Source organism: Salmo salar, chromosome ssa23, assembly GCF_905237065.1.
Source record: "Salmo salar chromosome ssa23, Ssal_v3.1, whole genome shotgun sequence".
NCBI classification, from domain to species: Eukaryota; Metazoa; Chordata; class Actinopteri; order Salmoniformes; family Salmonidae; genus Salmo; species Salmo salar.
In genome coordinates this window covers 2388315-2409041 of record NC_059464.1, presented here as the reverse complement: position 1 = coordinate 2409041, position 20727 = coordinate 2388315, and the positions used below count along the sequence as shown (strand labels likewise).

At 40.8% G+C, this 20727-nt stretch overlaps 1 protein-coding gene across 1 annotated transcript; it reads left to right on the top strand.

Annotated features, from left to right (window-relative positions):
- Positions 1 to 559: 559 nt before the first annotated feature.
- LOC106583911 (serine/threonine-protein phosphatase 4 catalytic subunit B) lies at positions 560 to 19910 on the top strand. Its single transcript, XM_014168564.2, has 9 exons — positions 560 to 698; positions 1167 to 1470; positions 1567 to 1618; positions 15402 to 15452; positions 15656 to 15757; positions 16104 to 16277; positions 17877 to 18003; positions 18149 to 18338; positions 18549 to 19910. Exons 2-9 carry the CDS (start codon positions 1361 to 1363, stop codon positions 18676 to 18678), a joined length of 936 nt encoding a protein of 311 aa, XP_014024039.1. The 5' UTR covers positions 560 to 698; positions 1167 to 1360; the 3' UTR covers positions 18679 to 19910.
- Positions 19911 to 20727: the final 817 nt, after the last annotated feature.

Below are 20727 nucleotides of genomic sequence, written 5' to 3'. Positions count from 1 at the left end.
GGATACAATTATTTGTGCATAGTAAATGAATATTGTTATTATTTGACATTTTCAGGATGGGAAAAACGCTTTCATTGTAAACGCTTCGACAGCATCATTGCATTTTGGTACACAAGAATATCATAAGGTGAATGCACCAATTTGTAAGTCGCTCTGGATAAGAGCGTCTGCTAAATGACGTAAATGTAAATGTAAGAATTAGATACATTTCAAACGAAACGCTGCGTTTGCCTTACAGCGTTGAGTTGCAGAGACAGTTGCAGTGCGTTTGGTGGGGTGCATACCTTGGATTTATCGAACGTATGCGTCAAACTGTATGCGTAGACGGCTTGACAGAAATGGTAGCAGAAGTTGAATGTTCAACTTTTGTTACATACATATCCAGATGATGCTGCATATTATTTTGCGCAATGACGCTGTTGTAGAAAAGATATGTAAACAGTCAGGCCCCCATTGATTTTGTTATAATGTTTGAGCATAAGAAGACAGCATTAGCCATGTCAAAATGTAGAAATGTAGAATATTTGCTTAAAAACTGAAAATTCCCCTCCTGTTTCATGACTACGAAATGCGCGTCAGCGGAAGTTGCAGACAGAGCCCGTCCGGCGGTGGTTATGTGGACCGGTGAAAAAAGAAATACCGTGGAATAAAACAGCTATATGTCTGTATTTCGAGTTCTTCTTCCCCAATATTCAAAGGTATTTGTTTTAGCTTGGATTACGCCATTTTCGCCTACAAAACATAGGTAACAGATAGCTAGCAAGCTAAATTAGCTAATTTAGCTAAGTTAGCATTTCGTACTACTTGATGAACGGGCCGAGATTGTTAGCTAACTAGTTAGCTAATGCTAACAACGCAGTGTGTGGTAGAGAAGATAACTATCTGGGTATTAAATATTAACACAAATATACCCATAATACCAATCTGAATGAAAGGACCAACCAACCGACTGGACGAACGTTACCAATTAACTAACGTTATGTTAGTGTTGAACTCACTTCATGCTAACTAACTCGCTAACTTCGCTATTAACATTAGCTAGCTATAAGCTAGTTAGTTTATTGGGCTTTCCACTATTTGAAGCCCTCAGACTGAACAGAACGGACATATAACAATGTGTTAATGTAGCCATGCTCTAAAACATGTCATATATTACTCTTTCATAGATCCCTCTCTATTGCACCAATCTGCCGCTCTCTCTTTGTGACTAGAACTGCCTGAACAGCTAGAGAGAGTGTGTTTGTGTGTTCCCGGACCAGGGTGACTGTGTGTGAAGTATACACACCCTGTGTTTGCGAGGCTCTGTAGGAGACTCCTCCGGACCCCAGAGTGAGGATTGTGTGTGAGCCTCTCGCTCCATATGTGTGTGACAATGGGGGACATCAGTGATCTGGACAGACAGATAGAACAACTTAGGCGCTGTGAACTCATCAAGGAAAATGAAGTCAAAGCACTGTGCGCCAAGGCCAGGTAATTAAACACACACAGGCCATATTTCTTTAACATTTCTGATACTACCTAAATCTTCATCACTAAGCCTGTCGTCTGCTTGTGTTTGTGCTACAGGGAGATTCTGGTAGAGGAGAGTAACGTACAGAGGGTGGACTCTCCAGTTACAGTGAGTATTTTCAGAATAGAAGACATCTTGATTACTTCGTAGATCTGCCTAGACTGCCATTATTTGCACTTCCCAATCTGATCCCTCTTGTTACATGTGTAATGTTGGATGGCTGAATACATTAGGGGAATGGAAACGCTAGGCTTTAGAACACCAGCTAACTGTAAAGGCCAGTTTATACTTGGTCTAATAACATGTTTGTAGGCAATTATGCAACAACTGTCGCTGGTCAAAACGTTTAATTTATACTTCGGTGGAATGTCTGTAGTCCGTCACTGCGACTGTCAGTTTCCTTGTTATGCAGACATTAAAAAAGTTTACTCCTCTGCGACTGTCGTAAAGTCCGTTGTCGGGTTACCGTACTGTCACAGCAACCAGACCAAATCCTCCTGTGACAAGATGATGCAGTTCTAAAATTCTCAGATAGAATGACCTACTTTTATTTCTTCACACTGTGGCAGTAAGCTATTTTCTGTAAGCTCGCCATTACCTTGTAAATAATTGTTGTTGTGGGTTTACTTTTCTGTAATAATGAATAAGAAGTAACTCAAGTTTAGACGTTGTCTGATCATTATTTGAACTGGCTAGACAACGAACCAAAGCATTGTTTAGAAAATTGCTTTTAGTTGCCTGGCTTGCTAGGTTGACATTTACTGAATTCATTTTTAAACAGAATGATATATTGGTGTTAAAATAGAGAAAGTATGCTATTTGGAGCACCGGGCTGCTGTTGTCATGCAGAGGCTGTTTTGTGTTAATACTTTTTCATAAGTATAAAGTTCGATGTCGGATGACAATAGAATGTTCATGATGTCCCTAAGACAATTGTCTACAGACATGTAGATAGACAGACTGTAAACCAGCCTTAATTGTAAATCGCCATATTGGCATTGTTGCATCCTCAGTAGGAGAGTTTTGAAACTCCAGAATTTACTGAGATCATGGCTAGGGCTTTGCGGGGAACGCATTACCGCCATACCGGCAGTCAAATTCCACATGACCGTTTAGTCACGGTAATTAGGCTTCTCCAATCTCTGATGCTGCTGGTCATTTAGTAGCCCACCAAACTTGCTAACTGCCTGGTACTCAGCACTCTTGTCCCTCTAATCGCTCTGACATCAATGCAAATGTTTTCGAAAATCGAATCTAACACATAAGAGCCGATGAGCTCATGTTGCGCAACATTTATATAGGCTATGCAATTGCGGGAGAAAACATGTTGATGACCGCTAATAAAAAGAGGATCCATCAGCTTTCTATAGGCTAGGCCTACTATATTTATTATTACACTTTCCTAATATTAACCCTTGTGCTTTACTGAAAATAAATTACGTTCATTGTGGTATGGGTCAGATTGACCCTGACAGTTTAAACACACTCAAGACAGTAAAAGAATCAAGTTAAAACAGCCAAAACTTGATTTAGTCTTGTCAGACCTTTCAGAAAGAAGAAATACAAGAACATTTGATTTAAAAATATTTAAGAACTATTTGTTTGACATATTTCCTTTCTCACAGCAAGCATTTTCTGTTTCCCCAAGTGTACATTTTTTGTTGTATTTTCCAGTAACACTTGGGTGTGATTTGACCCTTTTGGTCAAAATGATCCCTTCAGTCTTTCTCTCTAAATGTTGAACACAATATACGTGTGCTTTCTGCAGATGTATTTATTGCATTCTACACAAGTGGTGCTGGTTTTACTGTCTTGGCGAGGGGGGCAGGGCAAATTGTGTAGGCCCTAGAACAATTTTGATTACATTGGAAGCTGACAGTCCTACCTTGACTTCGTTGTGGTGACAGTGACCATTCTATATTACCATCTTTAGACTTCCATGTCCTCTCTGTTCTGGATGATGGTTGTTGCAAGCTCTCTCTCACATCTGATGGAGGGGATGGTATAGCAGACTTCTCCTCTTCACCAAAGAAAAATTCACAATCTGGATCATCAACAGCAGTGTCCTCTATCTCTGAAATGTCCTCTGTCTCTGAAACCTCATATTCTATTTCACTGTCACAGTCCAGAATTTGTGATAAGGCTTCATTGACTGAAAATCTTTTGGAGATAATTTTTGAGTGTCTGTGTTAGAGATCTGCTGCTCTCGCACTGAGAAGGATAACCTTGGGAAACTCCTTTTCACCCAAACATGGTTATAAAAGTGCAACCAGAACCAGTAAAAACAAAATACCAAGACACTTGTTTATTTTGGACCTGTGCCAATATCTATACACATGAAAGCCTCTGGATCAAAAGGACCCACAGCATCATGTTTGTATACAAAATCTACACAGACATTCCACAACACATCAGTGTATCCAAATTTTGAAGTTATGTTCATGGCCCTAAATGAGGAAAAGTCCTTTAATTTCATGGAGAAAAGGGGAGGTTAACTAGTATTTTAGACAACTCAAAAGTGGAAATGGGTCATATTGACCTGCAACATAACAGGAGGGTTAAGCACATTGCTTATATTTACAACAGGAGTACAGTTTGGGGGAAATCATTTTCACCATTACATGCATAATTGCATTTGCGGTCACTTTTCATAATGGTGTTTTCCTCTAATGGAACAATTGCGCTTATGTCCTACTACCATGTTCTCATTTCTGAGCTTATAATGTGAAGAAATAGTGTAAGCTAAACGTTATGATCTGTTTTGCGTCACATTGCATAAAATGTTTTTTTTTATGCTAGTTGGTTGTATTAATTTGGGATCTATCGCATCCCACAACTGTCCCAGACTGTGTGGAATATTTACTTTTCGCACAGAATAGAATAGGTCAACTTTTGTACTATGGGGGTTAGTAGATTGACAGGCTAGTGCTTTTGCTGTTTGTTAGGCCTACTTATCTTGTTAGCTGACAAAAAGTAAATGTGCACAGTTCATCCAATATCTTCAATATGCACGTCGGAATGGGATAAGGACGCACACAGTTGTGTCCCCGATTTGTCCGTCTTAACTTGTATCCTGTGAGAAAGACCTGATCACGTGAAGGAGAGCCATGTGAGTGAGAGACGCTTCGGATTGTGCAGCACACTCAGGGCGAAGGGCACAATGCAGCACTCCGGGCTGCGAAAGGCATGGATTTATTTTCTAGTGCTTGTCAAATTGTGAATGAGACTATTGGAGTGTGTACAGCCTGCGCAAAAAACTAAGTAGACCTCATGCCTTTAAGTGACTTTTTTTCAAATCATCATTAGTCTCATCATGCAGCCTTACAATGTATTACAAAATCAAAACATATAGCCCAACGTCTGTAGAACAACTAAAGTTACATTAATAATAACTCTAAATTAAACATATAGGAGTAACTATTTCTTTGTTAGCCGCTCAACACAGAATAGCCGCATGTGCACTCTCCCTCAAATCGTTTGGGAAAATATTTATATTTTATTCAGCTTTGTTCAATTGTATTCTTCATACTATAAAATAATATCAATTAATGCCACGTAATTATAAGCAAATTAACTATTGTTGCCCACAGCCATTTGACATAGCCACATCAGGACCTAACAAAAGGACATCTCAGAATATGCTATTATTTTCTTCTGAAATTGACAATTTTCTTCATATCAGGCTTCTTTAGACCTGTATAAAATAATGGATGTATTATTTATAAGGTGTAGGCTATATTGCATGGATTTATTAGACTTTTTAAAATGGCTTGTAGGCTATGTGTGGGAGCCAGCAGATGCTAAGTGTGTTTGTTAATTAACGGTCAATTACTGTGAGACCGACGGTTATTTGCTTGACAATCACCGGCTGACGAAATTTCGTGACCGCCACAGTCCTAATCATGACCCCTGCGTATATTAATGAGCCATACTTTGCTGGTGTCAAACCATTCATGAAAACATGATACATATTTTGGAAGCTGAGAAACAGCCCTTTTGAAATGATATGTCAATCAAAAAAAGCACCTGCGTGTTATGCATCTTATACACCTTTTTCCCAAACAACTGCCATTTACACAACTTCCTAATTAAGATAAACAGTTAAGAGTATAGTGAGTCTTCCTTGTTTTGTAAGGATTGATCATCTGAAATCCGAATAGTTATACCATTTACTGTGAATGAGTTACAGCTGTTTTAATGACTGGTGGTATTTTTCTAGAAATTTATAGAATGTTCTTTGATCAGACACTTTCTTATTTGCGTAATATAGTAAACCCATATATGCACCAAAACATATTACAAATGGCATTTAGTCTTGCATTGGATAAGGAACAACACACAAAAGTAATATAAATAAAACAATAACTTTATGGAAAGGATAAGGTTAGGGGAACACATGATCTCATTCCACCCTGAAAACAAAGTGCAAGTTACATCATGCTGTCATAGCCATAACATTATATAAAACATTAATCTAAGGGATATTGTCATCAAAATTGAAATGGAATACAAAATATTATAAGAATAAGGCATATAATAACAATTGGCTTTTACAACTTAAATTTCTTCTTAGGCCTATAGCCTAATACACGAAGAGTCAAAATGGGAACAAATTAAAAGCATGCAAGAAAGGGGAAATGACCAGTGACAATCTGAGCTATTGGGTGATGACTAGGAGTCCCTTTAATAGTACCTATGTATGGTATGTACAGTACCAGTCAAAAGTTTGGACACCTACTCATTCAAGGGTTTTCCTTTATTTTTACTATTTTCTACATTGTAGAATAATAGTGAAGACATCAAAACTATGAAATAACACATGGAATCATGTAGTAACCAAAAGTAACCACTTTTTTGATTTGTTTAACAAAGGTGTCTGAACTTTTGACTGGTGTTGTATATTTATGTATGAGTCCTGCCTCAGCAGCATGTTGTCCAGTCTTTCCAGCCCCTGCCTATCCTTTTTTACCGTGGGTTCAACTATTGACTGCCTGTATATACAGGTGACATGTCTATAGTGTCTTCCTTCTCAGATGGGTCTGAGAGCTGACCGTGCACCACAGTGTCATAGAGAGCAAGTGAGTGAGAATAAAAATAACCTTGGACCTAGTTTATATATACAGTGCCTTTGGTAAGTGTTCAGACCCTTGACTTTTTCCACATTTTGTTACGTTACAGCCTTATTCTAAAATGAGTAAAACATATAAAAAAATCCTCAGCAATCTACACACAATACCCCATAATGACGAAGCGAAAACAGGTTTCCAGAAATGTGTGCAAATGTATTAAATAATTAAAAACAAAAATACCTTATTTACATAAGTATTCAGTCCCTTTGCTATGAGATTTGAAATTGAGCTCAGGTGCATCCTGTTTCCACTGATCATCCTTGAGATGTTTCTACAACTTGATTGGAGTCCACCTGTGGTAAATTCGATTGATTGGACATGATTTGGAAAGGCACACACCTGAATATAAGGTCCCATAGTTGACAGTGCAAAAACCCAAGCCATGAGGTCGAAGGAATTGTCAAGACAGGATTGTGTCGAGGCACAGATATGGGGAAGGGTACCAAAACATTTCTGCAGCATTGAAGGTCCCAAAGGACATAGTGGCCTACATCTCTCTTAAATGGTAGAAGTTTGGAACTACCAAGACTCTTCCTAGAGCTGGCCACCTGGCCAATTTGAGCAATCGGGGGAGAAGGGCCTTGATCAGGGAGGTGACCAAGAACCTCATGGTCACTCTGACAGAGCTCCAGAGTTCCTCTGTGGAGATGGGAGAACCTTCCAGAAGCACAACCATCTCTGCAGCTCTCCGCCAATCATGCCTAAATGGTAGAGTTCCCAGACGGAAGCCACTCCTCAGTAAAAGGCACATGTCAGCCCGCTTGGAGTTTGCCAAAAGGCACCTAAAGATTCTCAGACCATGAGAAGCAAGATTCTTCTGGAGGAAACCTGGCACCATCCCTACAGTGAAGCATGGTGGTGGCAGAATCATGCTGTGGGGTTGTTTTTCAGCGGCAGGGAGACTAGTCAGGATCGGGGCAAAGATGAACAGAGCAAAGTACAGAGAGATCCTTGATGAAAATCTGCTCCAGAGCTCTCAGGACCTCAGACTGGGGCAAAGGTTCACCTTCCAACAGGACAACGACCCTAAGCACACAGCCAAGACAACGCAGGATTGGCTTTGGGACAAGTGTTTGAATGTCCTTGATTGTCCCAACCAGAGCCCAGACTTAAACCTGATCGAACATCTCTGGAGAGACCTGAAAATAGCTGTGCAGCAACGCCTCCCATCCAACCTGACAGAGCTTGAGAGGATCTACAGAGAAGAATGGGAGAAACTCCCCAAATACAGGTGTGCCAACCTTGTAACGTCATACCCAAGAAGGCTTGAGGCTGTAATCGCTGCAAAATGTGCTTCAACAAAGTACTGAGTAAAGGCTCTGAATACTTGTATATGTAATATTTCTGTTTTTAATTTTTTATAAATTAGCAAACATTTCTAAAAACCTGTTTTTGCTTTGTCATTATGGGGTATTGTGTGTAGATTGAGGGGGAAAAAACTTTCATACAAGTGGAAAAATTCAAGGGGTCTGAATACTTTCCGAAGCCACTGTAGGCCTAATAGTACATAACAATAATCATTGACAGTTACCTTCCAGTCAAAAAGCTTGGCAGACGCAGCAGTATCACATGGTGGTTCAAACTTCCTCCTGCTTGTCCATTTCAATCTCGTCCTCCCCAAGTAGCGAAGACCCTTCAGCACATTCAAAATGGAACCGTGAATGGAAGGGAGTTGTACAAGTTATCAGTCGGCTTGCAAGGTGACAGTTACATTTTATTCTCCAAAGGTTTTCCCTCTAACATTTGAGAACATGTAACATTTAATATTTGATAGTCCATAATCCTTAAATCTATTTACACACCAGTGAGTCAATATAATTAACATAATACACAAATTCCCATCCAAATCCTTCAGTTTAAGCTAGAGATATCAGTTTTTTTTTTTTGTATGGGCTGCGTCTCAATCTAACGCATCCGCCTATCGGTCTTCCACATCTGCTGTGGAAAGTGGCAGAGATACAGCAGCGCTGTTTGTCAGAACAGGAGACATTCCGAAAATTGCTCTCCTCATGAAAACATCTGTAGCGTCCAAACGGTAGTATGACCACAACGGAAAGATGAGACTCTTAGGAGCACTATGGTGTTCACTGTTTTGTTCTACGTCCCCCAGAAGCCACACGGGACTGGTCTGAAGTCAGTACCGACGATATGCCAAATTCTGTCTGTCGCGTCCAAACTGTTTAGGCTAGAAACTAGTATGACCCCACTATGGGAAGGGCAGACTTGTTTTTCTGTAAGCTTGATGTGCAGTTTCTGTAGAGAGAAATCAGATCAAGCCTGAACTGTGCAATGTAGTAGGGAGTTGTAGTTTCCAACAGGCCAATATTCTACATAGTTAAGCACAGAAAACGTGGTAATTAACTGCAATGACCATAATCCATTGCACACCCGCTTAAACTTGTCTGGTCTGTGCGGAGCAAGACACTGAGACAGAGAGGAGAGAACACAGGATTGAGAGGGATAAAAAGCAGTTGCTTCGCGAGCCTGAAAAATCATGATCTAAGGCAGGGTACGCGCAATGCACAGCTCCTGTTACAGCTCCTGGTATACAGTTGAAGTTGGAAGTTTACATACACCTTAGCCAAATGCATTTAAACTCAGTTTTTCACAATTCCTGACATTTAATCCTAATAAAAATTCCCTGTCTTACGTCAGTTAGGATCACCACTTTATGTTAAGAATGTGAAATGTCAGAATAATAGTAGAGAGAATTATTTATTTCAGATTTTCTTTCATCACATTCCCAGTGGGTCAGAAGTTTACATACACTCAATTAGTATTTGGTAGCATTGCCTTTAAATTGTTTAACTTGGGTCAAACGTTTTGGGTAGCCTTCCACAAGCTTCCCACAATAAGTTGGGTGAATTTTGACCCATTCCTCCTGACAGAGCTGGTGTAACTAAGTCAGGTTTGTAGTCCTTCTTGCTCGCATACGCTTTTTCAGTTCTGCCCACAAATGTTCTATAGAAATGAGGTCAGGGCTTTGTGCTGGCCACTCCAATACCTTGACTTTGTTGTCCTCAAGCCATTTTGCCACAACTTTGGAAGTGTGCTTGGGGTCATTGTCCATTTGGAAGACCCATTTGTGACCAAGCTTTAACTTCCTGACTGATGTCTTGAGATGTTGCTTCAATATATCCACATAAATTTCCCCTCCTCATGATGCCATCTATTTTGTGAAGTGCACCAGTCCCTCCTGCAGCAAAGCACCCCCACAGCATGATGCTGCCACCCCCGTGCTTCACGGTTGGGATGGAATTCTTCGGCTTGCAAGCCTCCCCCCCCCCCCCTTTTCCTCCAAACATAACGATGGTCATTATGGCCAAACAGTTATATTTTTGTTTCATCAGACCAGAGGACATTCCTCCAAACGTACCATCTTTGTCCCCATGTGCAGTTGCAAACCGTAGTCTGGCTTTTTAATGGCGGTTTTGGAGCAGTGTCTTCTTCCTTGCTGAGCGGCCTTTCAGGTTGTGTCGATATAGAACTCGTTTTACTGTGGATATAGATACTTTTGTGCCTCTTTCCTCAAGCATCTTCACATGGTCCTTTGCTGTTGTTCTGTAATTGATTTGCACTTTTCGCACCAAAGTAAGTTCATCTCTAGGAGACAGAACGCCTCTCCTTCCTGAGCGGTATGACGGCTGCGTGGTCCCATGGTGTTTATACTTGCGTACTATTGTTTGTACAGACGAACGTGGTACCTTCAGGCGTTTGAAAATTGCTCCCAAGGATGAACCAGACTTGTGGAGGTCCACACATTTTTTCTGTGGTCTTGGCTGATTTCTTTTGATATTCCTATGATGTCAAGCAAAGAGGCACTGAGTTTGAAGGTAGGCCTTGAAATACATCCACAGGTACACCTCCAATTGATTTAAATGATGTTAATTAGCCTATCAGAAGCTTCTAAAGCCATGACATTATTTTCTGGAATTTTCCAAGCTGTTTAAAGGCACAGTCAACTTAGTGTATGTAAACTTCTGACCCACTGGAATTGTGATATAGTGAATTATAAGTGAAATGATCTGTCTGGAAACAATTGTTGGAAAACTTACTTGTGTCATGCACAAAGTAGATGTCCTAACCGACTTGCCAAAACTATAGTTTGTTAACAAGAAATTTGTGGAGTGGTTGAAAAAACGAGTTTTAATGACTCCAACATAAGTGTATGTAAACTTCTGACTTCAACTGTATGTCCGTTATGTTTGTTGGGGGTCAATTAAGGAAGACATCCTCTTCTGCAAAGCACTGGAAACCAGGACAACAGGAGAGGATACTTTTAAAGTTCTGGACAGCTTTGTGACATCAAATGGACTTTGGTGTTCAAGCTGTGTTGGTATCTGTACTGATGGCACAAAAGCCATGACAGGGAGACATAGTGGAATGGTAATGTGCGTGCAAGCAGTTGCTCCCGATGCCACTTGGGTACACTGCAGCATTCACCGAGAGGCCATTGCTGCAAAGGGAATGCCTGACAGCTTGAAAGATGTTTTGGACACTACAGTGAAAATGGTTAACTTTGTTAAAGCAAGGCCCCTGAACGCTCATGTATTTTCTGCATTATGCAATGATATGGGCAGCGACCATGTAACACTTTTACAACATACAGAAGTGCGGTGGTTATCAAGGGGCAAGGTATTGACACGTTTTTTAAAATTGAGAGACGAGCTTAAAGTTTTCTTTACTGACCATAATTTTTACTTGTCTGACCGCTTGCATGATGACGAGTTTCTCTCACGACTGGCCTATCTGGGTGATGTTTTTTCTCCCCTGAATGATCTAAATCTAGGATTACAGGGACTCTCGCAACTATATTCAATGTGCGGGACAAAATTGAGGCTATGATTAAGAAGTTGGAGCTCTTTTCTGTCTGCATTAACAAGGACAACACACAGGTCTTTCCATCATTGTATGATTTTTTGTGTGCAAATGAACTCAAGCTTATGGACAATGTCAAATGTGATATAGCAAAGCACCTTAGTGAGCTGGGTGCGCAATTACACATGTACTTTCCCGAAACGAACGACACAAACAACTGGATTCGTTATCCCTTTCATGCCCTGCCTCCAGTCCATTTACCGATATCTGAACAAGAGAGCCTCATCGAAGTTGCAACAGGCGGTTCTGTGGAAATTGAATTTAAGCAAAAGCCACTGGCAGATTTCTGGATAGGGTTGCGCTCAGAGTATCCTGCCTTGGCAAATCGCACTGTTAAGACACTGATGCCCTTTGCAACCACGTACCTATGTGAGAGTGGATTCTCGGCCCACACTAGCATGAAAACTAAATATAGGCACAGACTGTGTGTGGAAAATGATTTTAAGACAGAGACTGTCTCCAATACAACCCAACATTGCAGAGTTATGTGCATCCTTTCAAGCACACATTTCTCATTAACCTGTGTTGAGTTATTCACAATTTGATGAACAAATAAGGTTTTATATGTGAAGATGGCTAAATAAAGAGCAAAATTATTGATTATTATTATAATATGATTATTATTTGTGCCCTGGTCCTATGAGCTCTTTGTCACTTCCCCCGAGTCATGTTGTGATGACAACTCACACTCATTCATATGTTTAAAAAATGTATCGTATAGTGTGTGTGTGGCAGGCTTACAATGACGGCAAAAAAAAACATTTGAGAGTGTGCTGACCCTGTTGCTAGAGGGGGTACACAGCTGGAGGTTGAATGTTTGAAGGGGTACAAGGACTTAAAGGTTTGGGATCCACTGATCTAATGGATTGATAGTTGGTATTCAGCAGTCATAAAAATAGGCTATGCCTTATTTACTTTGAAGAACTACTAAAATAGTGATTTTTGTCAGACCGCATAGGCAGCAGCTCTATATGAAATGATGACTTAGAATTAAATAATAAACTCATCAAATAAAACAAATATTTTATTAAAGTAAAGTGAATAAATGATGGTTAATAAGCAGTAATGGGTAGTCACTACCGTCCTGGGTCTATTGTTATTTGTTTTATTCTGTTACAGCATTTAATGTAAAAAGTAACTGAACCGACCTCAAAAAGCACTAATCGATCAACAATAGCCAACAATAAAGGGGTAAAAAATGTTCCGAAAACACATTTCCTGAGCTTTCTTATAGACACTTATTTTTTGACTGTCTGTTTTGCCATTTATCAATGTGTTATTCAATGCGTTTCAATGGGCTGTAGTAGTAGAAGCCCAATTCAATATTTTATATTCTTTTGATACCTACAGCGGCCCTAAAATCAAATATCTAAATGATCCATGGTATGACCATCTTTAAACAATTCCATATGTTAGCTTAGTAGAACCTCCCTCCAAAGGCTTAGACTTTTAGACAAATAATATGATAATTTATGCCTGTAAGTAGCAAAGTCACAAACCAGTTAGACCAGGATGATTTAGTTACCAAGCCTACTACCAGCCTGAGCTTTCAAAAGTCATTTATAGCTAACCATCATCAGGATTAGGCTTCAGGCTTAAGGTACATTCATTATTGGAATCAACAGCCAGCAGGCTTACCATTTTTAGGAGTCGTTGCCATCACAGATAAATGTGTATTTCTATCTTGATATCTAGCTTTGTAGTTAGCTAGCTAATAGTGATTACTGTAGTTAGGTATATGGGGATCATACATTTTACTGGCAAATCCTGCAGCAGCCCTTTCTTCTGCATCCCTGCCTGGCTTGCTAGTGTTGTCACAATACCAACATTTTGCTAACGATACCAGGCCAAGTATCACAATACCGAGTAGTATCGCAATACCACGGGGGGGGGGGAATTCAGTGGCTTTGCGTCCTGTTCGCCCCATTCCCCACACTTGTTCCCGTTTTCTAAACGCTATGTGCATGTGCTATACAAAACAATCTGTCACTGATATTCACACTTCTACACAATACAACATATTTAATTTCACTTCACACTGTTCACTGTATAATAGAATACTGCATAGAATGACTAATTTGCTCATATTTGCAAAGGCCTGCCTGTGATTTGGCTGGAGGAATTGGATGACGGAATATACATGCATAATGGTCTGCATGTCATTGTGGCAGTAAGGGGAAAACACTTAATCAACTTACACATACTCTCCCTCCCTCACACACTCTGTCTCCCTCATAAACACATACTCACTGCTCCCAACTTTAAAAGCGTTAGGCACCAAACAGAATGTAAGGAGCACCAGAAAGAGAGAGATTTTTGTTAGTTTAGTCTTCCATTAGGCCTATATGAATCCTACCTTTTGAAGCACATCTCATGAGTAGTAGACCCTTTTCCTTTCTTCCTGTGCCAATCAAATATGCCTAGACCTACTGTCAAGTTACCAGGTTGTTAGCTACCTAGGTAACTTGACTGAACAATGGCCCGGGATTAGTTTAAAACAGCTCAGCCAGCGACATGGTTTGTGAAATTATATCAAATGCGTGCGAAATTGCGCAGGAAGAATAAAAGGTTGCTCCAGTAATGCGAGTCATATTTTTTTAACCCTCTGAGCTGGAGGCAATTCATTTTCTTTGCTGTAAAGCTGCAAGCATGACTGTCGCAAAGTTGTTTTTCTTCTGGCACTGCTGTGTGACAGTGAACTTGCAAAGCCTATCAGACTGGCCTGTGCTCTTGGATATACCAGGGATGAAATTATATAGAATGTAGACCTATCAACTTTGTTCGCTCTGCACGCTGCTCCAATGTATCAAATGTAACAACAGAAGACTGATCAGTGTCTGCATCCCCCCTCGCCATCACGGCTAAATTATATTTTAAAAACTGAGGAATAGATGCGCAGGAAGAGCGGATGGAGAGAAGCTGGTGATTGATAGCTGGAATGGGATGCGGCTGGCGGATTACAGCTGCCATATGTGAAATGCGCATGAAAGTGAAGGGGACATTATTGGACCGGTGCTAACAAGAGACTAGTTGCTGTTGCTTACATTTTTTTTTACAGAATTTATTTTAAAAATTATAATAGGTGCCAGCGGGGTCTTTAGATCAGCATGGCTGAAAAATGTCATAGTATCATATGAAACGGTACTATGGTATTCTAAAATGTTGGTATCATAAGTATTATGACGTTTTGGTACCGTGACATTACTGTGGTACTGGTATACCATGCAACACTTCTTCATATCTAACTTAATCATTTGCCAGTTTGTGTTAGCTAGGTCTCGCTCATACCTAATGACAAATGCTCTTCAAATTGTCAATGGGAGTATTTTAGTTTGTAGTTATCAATGAAAATATTTACATAAAAAAGACAAGACGAGCTAAATCAAGTAGGCTGGCTAGTTAGATACTTTGCCTCATTTTGGCTGATTGTCTACTCGGCTTGTTGTCAAAATTTCATTTCACTGACTCATCAATTGGAAAAAATACTCAAATGTACATATAATCACCAACATAAAAGTGAATTGTATACAGTTTCATACCTTAATATTGTTGTCCTGATCTCAATGACAGAGCTGTCAAAGTTGAGAAACCTTTCAGGTCCAGTAGAGGCGCGGCACCTCCCAGTGGCCGCATTCACTTTGTCTCAACGCCAAAACTCATAATTTGCTCACTCCTACCAATGGCACCAGTCGTTACAATGACAATTCAAGATGCCGCTACCCATACCTCTAATAAACGTTGTTCAAGATCAAAATACTAAAAATATAGATTTTTCTATGTTAGAAGCACATGTTTAGTATTAGTGGATTGAATACATGTTTGCTCAGCTTTACTTCCTGAATTGTTTCCCTTTAATTCCCTACAATTTTTATTTTCTATCACAGGTGTGTGGGGATATTCATGGACAGTTTTATGACCTGAAGGAGTTGTTTAGAGTAAGTTAAGTCTCCTTTCTGTCTGCATTTCATCTGTATGATTTCTCAGTGCCTCTTTGTGCGGTCTGTACAGTTCCAAACTCAACATATGCACCATTTTGCTTCATAATGCCATAAACTCCATGTCATTTACATACATGTCATATTCTACCGTGCCATTTTTGACGTGTCATTATTTAACACTTCAATTGCGTGTGTGCAAGGTAGGGGGCGATGTTCCGGAGACAAACTATCTCTTCATGGGTGACTTTGTGGACCGAGGCTTCTACAGCGTGGAGACGTTCCTGCTGCTCCTAGCACTCAAGGTACTCGAGAGAAGCCAAATCAGAGCTATTCAATTATTCTGAGGCTAGATGTTTTCATTCTTCAGACCCTCTTTTACTCCCTCTGTAGTAGTGTTTCTAATGCTATGCAGGGTTGGAGTTAGTTCAATTTAAACTTATGTAAATTCAGGAAATGCAATGTTTGGACATTTTTATACTTTCTCATTGTACTGTGCGAAGTGTGCCCTTTGTGTGTAGCCCCACTACTAACCTAAGCTCTCTATGCGACAAAGTCGGACCTAGTACCTCTCTCATTTGCTTTTTGTCCAGTAGGGTCCCTTTGAAGGACCCATTCTAACAAGTAACTTACCCCTTCCTCCCCCCACAGGTGCGCTATCCAGACAGGATCACTCTGATCCGAGGGAACCACGAGTCACGGCAGATCACACAGGTCTACGGCTTCTATGACGAGTGCCTCCGCAAGTACGGCTCGGTCACCGTGTGGAGATATTGCACCGAGATCTTTGATTACCTGTCCCTCTCTGCCATCATCGACGGCAAGGTGTGCTCCCCGGCCCCTTCAGTCACATTTCTCTGCTTCTCTCTGATTGTTATTTGTGCCATCTTACCAACTCCTATGGTCATACCAAGGAGGGACGTGACAATGAACATAGGAGTTGATAATACAGCACAAATAGATCTGGGACCAGGTTAGATTGTTATGGTTAGATGGCTAGTCTCACTAAATAGCTAGGTCTCACTGAAACAGCATGACTCGTGACAATCTCCCCTCTTTATATCTTTCCTGCTAGCTCTGGTTTTCCTCTGTAATTAATGCAAGTAACTGTGGATCGCAATCGCACCCATCGGTTCAAACATGTTTTGTTGCTTTATTGAGAAGAATATTTTTAAAGAAAGCTGTTTCTTGAGTTGGTTGTGTAAGGCCTTAAATATACTGGACAAAAATATAAACACAACATGCAACAATTTGAAAGGTTTTACTGAGTCACAGTTCATATAAGAAAATCAGTCAATTGAAATAAAATAATTAGTCCTTAATCTATGGATTTCACATGACTGGGAATACAGATGTGCATCTGTTGGTCACTGATACCTTTAAAAAAATAAGTTGGGGGCGTGGATCAGAACCAGTCAGTATCTGTTGTGACCGCCATTTGCCTCATTCAGCGCGAAACATCTCCTTCGCATAGAGTTGATCAGGCTGTTGATTGTGGCCTGTGAAATGTTGTCCCACTACTCTTCAATGGCTATGCGAAGTTTCTGGATATTGGCAGGAACTAGAACACGCTGTTTTACATGTCGATCCAGAGCATCACATGTTTACATGTCGATCCAGTAATGTGGCAGCCATGCTTAATGGGTGACATGTCTGTGTATGCAGGTCATGGAAGAACTAGGACATTTTCATCTTCCAGGAATTGTGTGCAGATCCTTGCGACATGGGGCTGTGGATTATCATGCTGAAACATGAGGTGATGGCTGCGGATGAATGGCACGACAATGGGCCTCAGGATCTCGTAACGGCATATCTGTGCGTTCAAATTGCCATCGATAAAAAATGCTATTGTGTTTGTTATCCATAGCTTATGCCTGCCCATACCATAACCATGGGGCACTCTGTTCAAAACGTTCACATCTGCAAACTGCGCACCACACAACACCTTATACGTGGTCTGCGGTTGTGAGGCCGGTTGGACCTACTGCCAAATTCTCTAGATGTTGGAGGCGGCTTATGGTAGAGAAATTAACATTACATTCTCTGGCAACAGCTCTGGTGGATGTTCCTGCAGTCAGCATGCCAATTGCACGCTCCCTCAACTTGAGACATCTGTGGGATTGTGGTGTGTAACAAAACTGCACATTTTAGAGTGGCCTTTTATTGTCCCCAGCACAAGGTGCACCTGTGTAATGGTCATGCTGTTTAATCAGCTTCTTGATATGCCACACCTGTCAGGTGGATGGATTATCTTGGCAAAGGAGAAATGCTCACTAAAAGGATGTAAACAATGTGTGCACTACATTTGAGAGAAATAAGCTTTTTGTGCGTATGAAAAATGTCAGGATCTTATATTTCAGCTCATGAAACATGTTTATATTTTTGTTCAATGTAGATTCTCTCTCTATTTCTCTCATTGTGTAGATTTTCTGTGTGCACGGCGGCCTTTCTCCCTCTATTCAAACTCTGGACCAGATCAGAACTATCGACAGGAAGCAGGAAGTGCCTCACGATGGCCCCATGTGTGACCTGCTGTGGTCTGACCCAGAAGGTAAGATACTGGTAAATAACCCTTCCAACCCAAAAACGTGTAGCTATAAGCAGGATGGTGAAGATTCCACCAAGTCTGTCTCACACATTTTAGCATTTATGCCCCAACGAAAAGGAATGAGACAACTCAAGTTTCTCTCTCCCAGACACCACAGGGTGGGGTGTGAGCCCGAGGGGGGCGGGCTACCTGTTTGGCAGTGACGTGGTCGCCCAGTTCAACGCGGCCAATGACATCCACATGATCTGCAGGGCCCACCAGCTGGTCATGGAGGGCTACAAGTGGCACTTCAATGAGACAGTGCTCACTGTGTGGTCCGCACCCAACTACTGCTACAGGTCTGTGTCCTGTCTCCTACTTTTTCTTGCTTGCTTGTCGTTTCGTTTTTTTCTCCCGTCCTATATATTCTGCATTTGGACTGCTGAGTTTATGGCCAAACTCTGCTGTGTATGCATGTTGTTAGCTTATAGCAATGTTTAGGTCGCCATAGCAACCATCTCTCTCTCTCCTGCCCCCTTCTCCCTCTGTCCCTTCCCTGTAACACACAGATGTGGTAATGTGGCAGCCATCCTGGAGCTGGATGAGCACCTGCAGAGGGAGTTCATCATATTTGAAGCCGCTCCGCAGGAAACCAGGGGCATTCCCTCCAAAAAGCCAGTGGCAGACTACTTCCTGTGACCTATCACCCTGGAGGGAATATGGAGCCTTTGGTCGTGTTCCCCTGCTCAGACGTTGCATGCATCAACCAATGGTTGCGTGCCACTTCATCGACTGTCGTCGACTGCTATATTGCTATAACTTGATGTGGTTAGCTGATACTTAAAATGTCTATCCAGGGGTTGTAAGATCTGGCATGCGTCAGCAATGCCTGGGCAGAGGAACGCGCCCTTTATGTTAGGATGGTTTCTGGTGTCTTGAACCTCTGGTTCTGTTTCAAACTGACCCCTATACCAGGGGTTGACAACCCTGTTCCTGGAGTGCTGCAGGTACGGTACAATTGTCTCAATGCACCACATTGAGCTACTAAGCTTATTGATCAGTTCAGTGATTGCCTAAATTCAACACATTTGGTGTTCCAGGTTGGTTTAATCAAAAACAGGAAGTGCCTTCCGCACACCAGGACCAGGGTTGCCTACCCCTGCCGTAGACACTTCTTGATTCCCCACTGTAGAGATGAAAGAGCTGTGTCAGTGTGAGCAATATGGCAGAAACTCCACCTAGCCCTCTATCCACCTACCCTATCAGAGGATGAGGTGGCGCTATTACCATACTGCTGATACTGTCCAGGCCTTGGTTGGAAAATCATGAAGTATCTAGTTGTGACTGCTTTGGGTCCGAATGAATCTGTGCCCATTTCAGCTCTTTACAATGGCCATCAAAGATATTTTTCTTCCTCCCCTCTTAACTTCTCTTCTCCTCGCCGCCATTGAGTTGTTTGGTATTTGCCCTTCCCCCTAATCTTGTAGTATTTTTACATATGAAAATGTGAACATTGTCCTACAGATGGAGGGATACTTGAAAGGAGATGAAAGAATATTTTAATCTGCAGATATAGGAAATTAACCCATTTCTGGGTTGAATTTACCATATGCATAATTTCTTACACATTTTTCTTTTCTTAGATTTTTGTATAACTTATGTAAAGGATGAACTGCAAAAATGATTTTTCTTCAGTTTGCTATTTCAGTTTCCTGTTTGCTTGTGTTTTCTCTAACTCAGTTTTCCAAAACATTGTTCTCAATGCTACACAGCACCTACACTCAAACAAAAATAAAGTAACTGGTTAAATGGGATCACTACACACACAACAGTTTTTCTTCTGGACCTTGTTGATGCCTATTGATCCACAAATCTCTGTAGGGTTCACTGTTGACTTTTGATATTGTGAAAATAAAATCTTTTTGTATCAATCTGTTGGAGTGGCTATAGTTTGGACGGTTCAAGTTCTGTTTATTTAGCCAGTTGATGCATGGAGTGGAGAAAAAAGAAAACATTTTTGACCTAATTTTCAATTATATATCCAGACATGATATACTGTTGAGTGTTGTTCCCAACCAAAGTCCTAATTGCAATATTACGAAAGGCATGAAATTAGTAAGTGTGGTGATTTTAGATAACGTCTAAGTAATTTAGCAGGCACACTTGTCCAGCGTGACTGTTTTTATATATTTCTACATATGTTTATATATTTAAATATATAATGTGGAAATTCACAGAGCAATAATTTTGGAGAGAGAGTGAGATCATGAGCAGATGGCCTCCTGCATTTTTCAGCATGTTTTTGCAAAAAGATTTAGATAAACTTAAATTTTTCCGCAAGGACATATACAGGATTCTACCCCCCCACAATATAACCTTCAATCCAAACCTACAACCTAATTTTGGACAAAATTACCTGGAAGGATTCCAATTACCAAATATTCTTAATACCAAGGTATATACAGCAAATGCACTAGCAAACCAACAACCAGCAAATTAAGCACAAAAAAACCTGAAAACACCATCCAACCTGGAACTGAGTGAGTAATGTTTAATCTGAAGTTACTTTTAAAGCCAAGAAGAAAAATAAATGACAATTATATATTTCACTTCATAAGGACTGAATGCTAAATTAAGGCTACCAAGCTTGCTAGGACAGATCAGATCAATTAGCACAGGTGTGAGGTGTCAAAGCCCTTGAGCCCAACAATGGCAGGAGAGTTTCACAGCCTCCCCCACCCAAATGCA

Excerpts from the sequence above, each read along its gene's own strand:
- LOC106583911 (XM_014168564.2), top strand. The coding sequence starts at position 1,361 with ATGTGTGTGACAATGGGGGACATCAGTGATCTGGACAGACAGATAGAA. Across the intron at positions 15,758-16,103 it reads TGCTGCTCCTAGCACTCAAG|GTGCGCTATCCAGACAGGAT; the intron begins GTACTCGAGAGA and ends CTCCCCCCACAG. Across the intron at positions 18,004-18,148 it reads GCTGTGGTCTGACCCAGAAG|ACACCACAGGGTGGGGTGTG; the intron begins GTAAGATACTGG and ends TCTCTCTCCCAG.